Genomic DNA, 10,926 nt, shown 5'->3' on the forward strand with positions numbered 1-10,926 from the left:
CTACTGCTGGAGGCTTGAAGCACATCAAACTTGGAGATTCACTCCCAGCATACAAGCACTCTATGCTTGACCTTGGAGAACTGCCAAAGAGGTGGCCTCTGGTTTCCAATCCTGGTTCCTTTTGACTTCCGCTGAAGGAGGCCATGGGCCCTCAGAGATTCTGGCTTAAGCTTCCAGGTTGCTCCCATTATATTCTACCCACATCAATTTAACTAAGACACTCCACTGTTCAAAGTATTCCTCTCAATTGTTTCTTGTAACAAAAGTATCACTTTCTGCAGAAGGAAGGCCCTTGGGTTTCTTGTATCATTCTATTTTTCTGATACACTTCCAATTAATATGCTTTCTTTTCAGTCACATGAACCTCACTTGAACTCATCTGTCTTTTTTGTTTACCTCCCAATCATTAAAGCCTGTGGCATCTTTCATCCTCTAAGAGAACTGGATATCCACCCGGTCTGAGAAACATTTTTCTGACTAGCATCAATTACAAATGAAATACCAATCTCAACATACCATTAAGCCTCAACTCAGGCACACTTTTGAATTATATACTGACACATACCACCTCCAGACTTCAACTGTGAAGAGCACGTGGAAAAGTGGACACTTGGGACACTCCCAACTCTATCCCCAACCCAGACTATTCTCATGTGTTCCAGAGCCTGTCTTTCATCTACTTCCTCAGAACTTCTGGCAGACTCAGCCACACATACCTCAAACTTAGGAAGCCTAAAAGTGAAACCATCCTTTTAACTGCCCCCATTAGCAACTCTTACCTTATCTCCTTACCTCAACAGATGTTTGCCAACATCTACCCAGATGCTCAAACCAGAAACCTCAAGTCTCTCAGATTCCTCCCTCTCTCTCATACCCCTCACTTAATCATTCAGATACACATTCAAGAAATGCTGGCATGGCACTAGGTATTAGGGATAAAACTAAATGAGGCAGAGGGGCCTCTGTGCACAGAGCTGACAATCCGGTCTCCAGTGAGCCACAAAGACTCAACAATTTTATATTCCAACAACCTCTCAAACCTGTCCCCTACTCTTCACACCCAGGGTGGTTGATAAGCTAGCAAGCCATCTATTCCTGCCTGATTCTCACAATGGCCTCCAGGCTGACTGCTCTGGCTGTAGGCAGCTTACTCCAGTCAGCCTTATTCCTGGGCAATCCAAAGTCTTTCTGTAACACACCTCCACTATCACTACTTTGTTTAAAATCCTTTAAAGGCTCTTGCACATCCCACAGCTGAACTAAATACCCCTCAGTATGATATATGAGGCTCTTCATGATCTGGTCCCCCACCTACCGTTTGAGCCACTCCCCTGGACACACTCTAGTCACACTTAACTACCTGGAGATGGAGACAGAGATGGAGATCATCCCAGGGCACTCACCACCAACTCTCACTAACTGTGCATGTTTTCTCTCACCTCCTGACTTTTACATATGCCTGCCTCTCCAGACTCCCTAATTTCTATGTATCCTTCTACACTCAGCTCAAGCACCACCTCCTTTGTGAGGTCCTGAAAGCCTAAGGGACATCGTCCCTCTGGTGAGCCAGCCTGAGACCAGTAACTTTCAAAGTAGGGTATCAATTCCTTTTTCTACCCATTATATACCTGTATCACAACTGTTTACACAGCTAGATATATATGTATACGTGTATACTGTGCAGACATTGAGAGCAGAGCTGTTGCTCTTTTTTGTCTCTCTGACATCTTGCACAGGGCCCAGCAAATAGAAGCTGCTCAATCCATGCTGATGAATGAATAAAACTGTCTCCTATGTGTCTCTTTCACTGATATGATTAACTGTTGTTTCCAATGATACAGTTTTGATTAATTGTTGCTTCCAATGATACAGGTTCTTCTTTTGTCTCTGGAAATTCTCTGAATGGGTTTTTAACTATGAAATCTCTTTTAGAGGTAGAAAAATACTTGTTCTGGAATTGTGGCTCTAAAGAGTGTTAATTTACTCACAAAAAAATAAACTGTCTCCAAGAAACAAGAGTTTTAACACTAGTTATAGTTATCCAAGTACTTGAAAATGAAAATGTTCAGCATTGATGATGACAAACACAAACCAAATAACAGGGAGAGAACACGCGAGAGAGTGAGCATATGCAAGAGAGTACACACAAAGATGGCCATGAACTACGGCAACACTGTGAAACAGGGTGACAGGAAAACCCCAGGTATGGCCTTATTTATTCTTGTATCCTCCCCCAGCCATGCTGGTCCTTCACCAAAGATGGCAATGCCTGACCTTTCAGTCACATTATCAAAGTGTGACATACATATTCCCGACCATAGTCCTCTCATTCATTCAACAATATCTATTGAATAACTGGCCATTGCATGCCAATCACTCTTCTAGGCCCTGGGGATAGAAGAGTGAATACAACTAAATCCCTGCCTTTGTGGTGCTTATATTCTAGTGGAGTAAGATAAATAAATAAATATATTTATCAGGTGGTGATAAGCACTTAGAAGAAACATAACACATGGCAAGGGAAATCTTCATGTATAGCTATCCCCAGTATGCCTTTGTTCACGTCTCCATGAAACTTTCCCTAGTCCTCCAAGTGAGAAGAAATTCACTGGTATATTCAGCATTTACTGAGAATCTACATGGTAGGCACCAAACAAGATACTGCAAATCAAAAGGTAATTAAGTCAAAGCTGCAAACTTCAAGAAGCCCACAGTCCAAATGAGATAGACTCATTTATTTAATAAACACTTACATAACACTAGGTGCCAGGCACTATTCTCAGTGCTTTACAAAAATTAATTCATTTCTCATTACAACACTATGAGGGTGTACATGTAAAATAACATGCCTGAGTAATGCAAATGTCTAGGACTGGAACCCAGGCAGATTAGACTCCTAAACACTATGCTATGGTTATGCCACATAATCATTAAAAAGAAATCTCCCTTGACAATAATTAAGATATGTACAGAGAGCTAGGAAAGCTCATAGGAGTGGGGGCCAAATAGAACAAGAACAAGTTTCCTGGAGGAAGTGATGCATTGTTTTGATGATGTTAATTCATTCCGTAGCTCTACTTTGTAGGTATTACGTGCCTGTATCCCCTCTGGACTGCGAACTCCTGGGAGAGGGGCACTATCTGATTTATCTGCTTTCCCTGCTACCACCTAGAAGCATAGTGCCTGACATACTGTAGGTGTTCACAAAGATTTGCAGAATCCCAGGGCACGAGTATCCGGCACTTTGGGCAACTCGGAACAGAGGTTCATTTGACCTGGCCCCCGCCTCCAAGATCCCAAAGCCCACAATCCACTCAAATCTGGCCTCTGATGCTCCTGGCAAACTACCTAGGGGAATGCGTCGGTCAGAAGGAAGACCTCGCGTCTGGCTCTCGTCACCCTACGCCCCCCGCCCGCCTCCCCGCACACACTCGTCCCATGGGAATCCCCCTTTACTACCTCCTGGCAAGAGCAGGGAGGCCGGGGCAGCGGCGGCTTGGGTGACTGGGATGAAGGGCACGCTGAAGCTGAACTCCGTAGCCGATGAGGAGAAGAGTAAGTTAGTGCCCGACGAAGAGGTGGAAGCGCTACCACCGCCGCCGTTAGGTTTCCTCTCGGCCATGGCTGCGGCCCACCGTCCGTTACACGTCTCCGGCTAGCCGGTGCGGCACCACCGGCCGGAAACTGTTCACACTCGGGGCCAGCGCATTTCCGCACTTGCGCTGTTTAGCTGCCCTCCCCCTTCCCCTAGGTGGCGCCGCCAGAAATGAACATGGCGGTCCCGGCTTCATCCCCGAGGCCTGGCATGTGACGACTTCAGCCGCTGGCCAGAGATTGTAGGTAGCCGAGGGCCCAGACTGCGGCGGGAGCTGGGAGAGTGAGCACTGCCGGTACCAAACCAGTCCGCGAGTCGAAAGTCATGGATTGAGAGGGACTCTTTGGGCTTCCTAAAAGTACCGACGGAAGCGTTTGACGGGCAAAGATTTTGGAGGAACAGCGGAAGCCCGCGGGAGCGGGTGGCAGAGTGCTGCCAGCGTTCTGACGGCGGAGAGGGAGGGAGGGACGGAGAGGTCGTGTGGGCAATTTGTAACCAAGGCCAGGCCAAACCCGCCCATTCTTGCACGCACATCTAATCTGCCCAGGTGCCTTTTTAGGCTGAACTGAACTCCTTGCATTGGCCCATAAATTAAAATGGTAAAACTTGATAACTTTTAAATCATAGGGAGAAAAGTTTCTAAAAGAGGCACTTAGAGTACTGGAATTTAGGGATGTGATTTTTTTTTTTTTTTTTTTTTTTAATCTTTAACGTGTTTTACTCAAGCCTGTTGGCATTTCCCACCAGTCAATGTTTCCAGGCTTTACAGTGGGTCAGGGCTGGGGTGGCAGTGCTGAAAGCAGTGGGCAAGGGGCAGGGACACAAGTATTCTTTTGAGAGGGCCAGAGAAAGTGGCAAGGAGAGAGTTCCCTCTCCCCCAACTTGGGCCTGAAGATGCCTCTCAAGAGGCTGCCAAGTGCCAGTGAGTGCCTGAGCATCCAGAGGGACTACAAGGCCATCAACTTGCAGGTAAAGCTCAAGATGCTGTGGCAATTTGCAGCTAGGGAGAAGCTCAGGTGGATCACAAAGGCACTGGGACTGTCCATCTCCACTGTGGCCACAATCCAGGACACAAGGAGAAGATACTGGAAGCCTCCCAGGTGGCCACACCACAGGCATCCTCAGCCTCATGATGGAGAACATGGAGCTGCTGCTGAGCCTATGGATTGAGGATCAGAACCAGCAGAGTGTGCCCATCACTGTCTTGCTCATCCAAGAGAAGGCCCACCTGTTCAAGGACTTCAAGCAGGAGCAGGGTGAGGGCACGGAATCCGAGACTTTTGGGGCCAGCTGTGGGTGGTTTGCCCACCTCAAGCATGCCACAGCCTACAGGGCATCGGGGGCCAGGGGTGAGGCTATAGGCGCAGATGGAGAGGCTGTGCACAAGTACTCTCTGCTGCTGCGGAGGGTGATCCAAGAGGGTGGCTACATGCCCCGGCAGGTGTTCAATGTGGATGAGACTGGGCTTTTCTAGAAGCAACTGCCTAACAGGACACTCACTTCTACAGAGAAACAGTTGGTCCCAGCATTCAGAGCCATTGAGGACCTCATGACCCTGCTGCCCAGGTGATAACGCAGCTGGTGACTTCAAGCTGAAGTCCCTGCTGGTGTACCCCTGGGAGAACCCACGTGCCTTCAAGGGCTTCTCCAAGGCACCCTGCACATGCATACAAAGGCCTAAGTAACCATGAGCCTCCCAGGAGTGGTTGATGCACTCTGCCATGCTGTGGAGAGGTACCACGCCCAGCATGGACTCCTACAAAAAGCTTTGTTCATCCGAACAGTGCCCCAGCCCCCCAGGGAAACTGGATGACCTCTCAGATCACATGACCTGGAGTACTTGCCCAAGAACACCAGAGCCCTCATCCAGCCCATCAACCAGATGTCGTCACCACCTTCAAAGCCTGCTGCCTATGGAGGATCTTCCACCTGCTGCCGGCAAGGGCTGGCAGCACTGATGAGCAGTCAGCCTTCCTGGACTTCTGGCTGGACAACACCATTCTCTCTATTGTCTGCAGCATCTCTGGGGAGAAGCTCCTGCCAGCGACACTAAACTAAGGGTGGAGGAAGCTGTGACCCAAGTATGTCCAGGGGCAGGGGTGATACCCTGCCTGTGGAGACCCTCTTGCAGATCCCATGGGATATGGTGACACTGGCACATGGTGTGGGATTCCTGGAGGTGGCAGAGGTGGACATTCTGGAGCTGCTGCAGTGCCACGGGACAGACCTCTCCAATGAGAAGCTGATAGGGCTGGAACAGGAGCAGGCAACCAGGGGAATAAGGCAAGGACAGTGTGCCTGCCTCCTCCAGCTCATGGCCAGCACCTGGCTAAAGCCCTTGCACTCCCTGACACCAGCCTGTAGATCATCTGTAACAATGACTCCAACCTGGAGCACAGCCTCAAAGTCTGCCGGGGTGTCAACATGATCAGCTGCTACTGGGAGCTCTTTAAGGAGAAGAGGAGAGGCCCCCATGTAGCAGGCCAAGGGACCCTGGGAGTTCAGAGATGGTAGGACGGGTCTGCGGTCCTCCTGCCTTCTTACTTCACCTGGATATTACCTTTGTTCTAAATGTTTCCATTTCCTCATGTATCCGTTTTTTATTTACCTGCACTAACTTCTTATCTCAAGTGAACTCTCTCAAATACATGGTTTTTAAAAGGCTTGATGAATTCTCAAGTGTGATTTCATTTTGCTTGGGGCTCCTTGAAGCAGAGCACCCCACTTTCCTGTTAGAACCCCATTGGAAAGAGCCTTCCCCTGCACCACATTCCTGGCACCTGCCTTGCAGAGATGGGGCTTGCTCTCCTGTCAGCAGAGGCATGTGGTGTTTCCACTCCCAGGCTCCCACTTAGTTTCTGGTACCCTCACCATTCCATTCGGCTTCAGCCCAGCAAAGAGTGATGGTTGAACTCAGCTGAGCCCCTAAAGAGCCTCGGAGGTCTGAAGAGTGGGTCAGGGAGGAAGGGTGGCTCCAGACACCTCCCAGCCCTTTCTTCAGGGTCCCTGGACACTTCTTGCCTCTGTCTCTGCCTCCATGAATGATGTTTGTCTCTCTGGTTGGGGAAATGGAGGAAGGACTTTGCCCATGGAGGGTGAGCTCCTGCAGTGGCACACTCCTGGCTCTGCTTACCAAGCCTCCCAGCACCTGGCATGGTGTGTCCCCTGACGAGACCCAAGTACTAATTCTCCCTCATCTTGTCTCCTCCCCACCTTCTGCTCTCTCCACGGGTCTCCATTTGATTCCCACCATGCCCCTTTGAATCTCTTCTTCCCATGAACAGGGGCTCATTCTAGGTGGAGGTGGCATTTGGAGACAAGCCCCTGCATCCCACACAGGAGGTCTGGGGGCCACCAGATGCCCCTCATAAGAAGGCCTGCAGGGACAGCATGTGGAAAAGCCACAGAGATGTAGCTTATTTGGGCAAAGAGGCTAGTTATGGGGCATGCATTGGTCTCACTGCAGAATATGCATGTCCTCAAGTGAGTGGCCACTGTCTCCAGCCATGGGGGCCTGTCAGGGATAGCCTTTATCTAAGCCTGTGTTCCTTCCACAGAGCTGGGTGGGGTCATTTCAAACCAGCCATGTGAGGCTTACAGCAGGGGCTCAATTGGGAGCTAACCTTGGCCTGAAAGTTTTGCTGGGGAGCCCAGATTCTTACAGACCTCCATGTGTGTTCCACACACAGCTACATACACTGACTGAGGTATACCCAGACACAATTTCAGATGACACATCTCCCCACTGGGCGTCTTCTGCCTGAGCAGGAAGCCCTGCTGTCTCCTCTGCCTCAACACTCAGGCCCTTTTGGAGACCTGCAGACCTGGCTCTCCTCCTGGGGGTGGCTGCTGTGGGTGTATATACAGACCCCATGGTTGCCAGTCATTTCCTCATGTTTAGGTGTCTGCACCAATGTCGAATCAGAGTTGAACAAGAAACTGACTTTAAACAACACCTTTGGGGTTATCAATCAGATGGAGAGAAGAGTCATGTTGATGTCAGCTGGCAATGCCTAACCGTGGTGCATCAATGGCCCACCTCCATTTAGGAGTCCAAGACTGCTTGTTGGCATAAGCCTGGCTGCCCTGGCAGGGAGGTCTAGGTGGATGTTTTCAGCAAATCAAAACCTTCTCTGCGCATGAGTTACAGTTTCCAGGTATTACAACCTCCCACCACCATCCCAGCTCCCAGTTGCATCTGGAGAGGACCTCAGGAGTAATGCCAATGGACAGTTTTATCAGTTTTAACCTACTGCTCTCTAAAAAAGGAGAAGACAATTCTTTCGGTTTTACATGTGACCCGAACAGAGAGATAGTCAAGCAAGTGAAAAATGCCAAACTAGAAAATAGGAAGTCCTCCCTCTGGCTCCACTGCCTGAAGCAATTTGACATTGTCTGCATCAGCAATGAGGAACTGCTGCTCTTCCCTGTCAGAAGGCAAGACCAGCTTTCACTTTTACATAAAAAAATGGGGATGTTTATGGCATGCTGTATGAAGCCTGTGCCGCATTGGATATATCATGTCCCTGCAAACACCATGTTCTTTAATGCAATCTTGTGGGCGCCGAATGTATTAGTGTTGATTAGGTTGGAACCTTTTGATTGTTTCCGTGGAGATGTGACTCAATCAACTGTGGGCCTTTGACTGGATAATTTCCATGGAGATGTTACTCCACCCATTCAGGGTGAGTCCTAATTGAATCATTGGAAAGTCCTATAAAAGTGTTCACAGACCGAAGGAGGTGCTGTAGCCAAGAGAGACACTTTGAAGAATTCACAGGAGCTAAGAGTGGAGCTAGTACACAACCTGGGATCAGCAGATACCAGCCACGTGCCTTCCTACCTAACAAAGGTTTTCCAATGCCATTGTCATTCCTTCGGTGAAGGTATATGTGCCTGTTTGAATATATTATGTCCCCCCCAAATGCCATTATCTTTGACGTAATCTTGTGGGGCAGACATATGGGGATTAAGTTGGAACCTTTGCCTTAGGTTGTTTCCATGGAAATGCGCCCCACCCAACTGTGGGTGATAACTCTGATTGGATAATTTCTATGGAGGTGTGGCCCTGCCCATTCAGCATGGGCCTTGATTAGTTTACCAGAGCACTGTATAAGCTCAGACAGAAGGAGCGGTCTTGCTACAGCCAACAGGGACACTTTGAAGAATACACAGAAGCTGATAGAGTAGCTGCAGATGAGAGACAATTTGAAAAGAGCCATTGAAAGCAGACTCTTGCTCCGGAGAAGCTAAGAGAGGACAAACACCCCAAGAACAACTGAGAGTAACAGCCTAGAGAGAAACATCCTGGGAGAAAGCCATTTTGAAACCAGAACTTTGGAGCAGATGCCGGCCATGTGCCTTCCCAGCTAACAGAGGTTTTCTGGACACCATTGGCCATCCTCCAGTGAAGGTACCCAATTGTTGATGCATTACCTTGGACACTTTATGACCTTAAGACTGTAACTTTGTAACCAAATAAACCCCCTTTATAAAAGCCATTTATGGTGTTTTGCATCCCTGCGGCATTAGCAAACTAGAATAGTATACTTGGGTTGATGCCTTCATTTGGACATTTTCATGGCCTTCAGACTATAACTTTGTAACCAAGTAAACTCCCTTTATAAAAGCCAATCCATTTCTGGTATTTTGCGTAATAGCAGCATTAGCAAACCAGAACAGCTTTTGGTACCAGGAGTGGGATGCTGCTGAGCTTGCAAATACTAAACGTGTTGAAACGGCTTTTAAAATGGATAAGGGGAAGATTCTAGAAGAATTGTGAAAAATTTGATAGAAAAGGCCTAAATTGCTTTGAAGAGACTGAAAATATGGACTCTGAAGATACTTCAGATGAGGCCTTGAGCAGAAATGATGAATGTGTCGTTGCCAACAGGAAGAAAGGCAATCCTTGTTTTAAAGTGGCAGAGAATTTGGCAAAATTGTGTCCTGGTGTCAGATGGAAGGGATACATAGCTGAGGAGGTATCCAGACTACATGTTCAGGTTATAGCCTGGCTTCTCCTTGCAGCTTATAGTAAAATGCTAGCAGAGAGAGATGAACTTTGAACTCTTGGGTACAAAGAAACCAGAAATTGATGGTTTGGAAAATTCTGGGCTTCCAAAAAGTGAGACCCCAGAAGCTATAGCCCCATGTGAGTAGTTAACCAAACATGGAATCCGACTGCCATTTCAGTACAAGCTAGGATTGGAGATGGAGTTATCCAGAAAGGATTTGTGGAAAGTCCTATTGTCTGACAGTTTTAACACCTGTAAACTGCATGGCAAGCCTACAGAATTTTTGTGAGATCTGTATAAATGGAGCCACTGCCAGTTTGGACTGGAGGGGACAAAGAAGGAACAAATGGAAGGAAAAATTTCTTTGAAGACAGAGCCATGGAGGTTGAGGTCTAGAGTCAAAAGGTCTGGAGCAGAGAGAGCAGAGTGGCCCATGCATGTGGAAAGGTGAGTTTGCCCTGGTGGCAGAGGGCAGGTCTTCTGCCTCAATGCTCAGGAAGAGTAATGCCACCCCAGGCCTCAGAGAGGGTGGAGCACATTCCCCAGGGATTGGGGAGAGCCTGGCCGCCACCCCACTGTTCTGAAGGGGTTAAGCATGTGCCCTGAAATGGAAGAGAATCCAGGTGCTGCCCCAATGTTTGAGGAGGGTGGGGCCCAGAAAGTGGTCTCCCCAATGTGTGGATATGTTGGAGCACTCACTCCAGCATTTTGAGAGAAAACGGCTACTGCATAAACCTTTGGAAAGTATGGGACTGCCACTCTCTCAAGCCCCAAGGATAAAACATCATTATATAAATTACTCTCAGACTTTGAAATCTAATAGAGTATGCCCTGTGGGTTTTAGGAACTGTTTTGGTCCCTTGAACCCTGTTTTCCTTACTGTTTCTCCTTATGGCAGTTGGAATGTTTATCCTATGACTATCCCTCCTTTGTATATTGGCACTTTGTATACTGTGAGGGCCAATGTATTAGTGTTGATTAGGTTGGAACCTTTGATTGTTTCCATGGAGATGCTATTAATAACACCTTTGATTAGGATGTGACCTGTTGATGGGATTGTTTCCATGGAGGGGTGGCCCCATCCATTCAGCTTGAGTCTTGATTTAATCACTGGAGCCCTACAAAAGCTCAGAAACAGAAGGACTTCAGAGAAGCTGCAGCTGAGACAGACATTTTGAAGACGGCCATTGAAAGCTGATACTGACATTTTGGAGAAGGTCATTTTGAAATGCAACCTGGGAGCAAGTGGACACCAGCCACATGCCTTCCCAGCTAACAGAAGTTTTCCAGATGCCAATGGCCTTTCTCCAGTAAAGG

At 48.0% G+C, this 10,926-nt stretch overlaps 1 protein-coding gene across 4 annotated transcripts in view; it reads right to left on the minus strand.

Moving 5' to 3' along the window:
• The window catches only part of LOC119510378 (SEC23 interacting protein), a 44,519-nt gene extending 40,797 nt beyond the window's left edge, over nt 1–3,722 (minus strand). For 3 of the 4 annotated variants that reach the window (XM_037804660.1, XM_037804661.1, XM_037804663.1), the window contains exon 1: nt 3,460–3,721. In XM_037804660.1, coding sequence (XP_037660588.1) covers nt 3,460–3,622 — 163 coding nt within the window. In that variant the 5' untranslated portion in view covers nt 3,623–3,721. Of the gene's footprint in view, nt 1–3,459 lie in introns of all 4 variants that reach the window. The other variant, XM_037804662.1, reaches the window with a different exon arrangement.
• Between the last annotated feature and the right edge of the window lie 7,204 nt (nt 3,723–10,926).

This window comes from Choloepus didactylus, chromosome 15 (genome assembly GCF_015220235.1).
Source record: "Choloepus didactylus isolate mChoDid1 chromosome 15, mChoDid1.pri, whole genome shotgun sequence".
Lineage (NCBI taxonomy): Eukaryota > Metazoa > Chordata > Mammalia > Pilosa > Megalonychidae > Choloepus > Choloepus didactylus.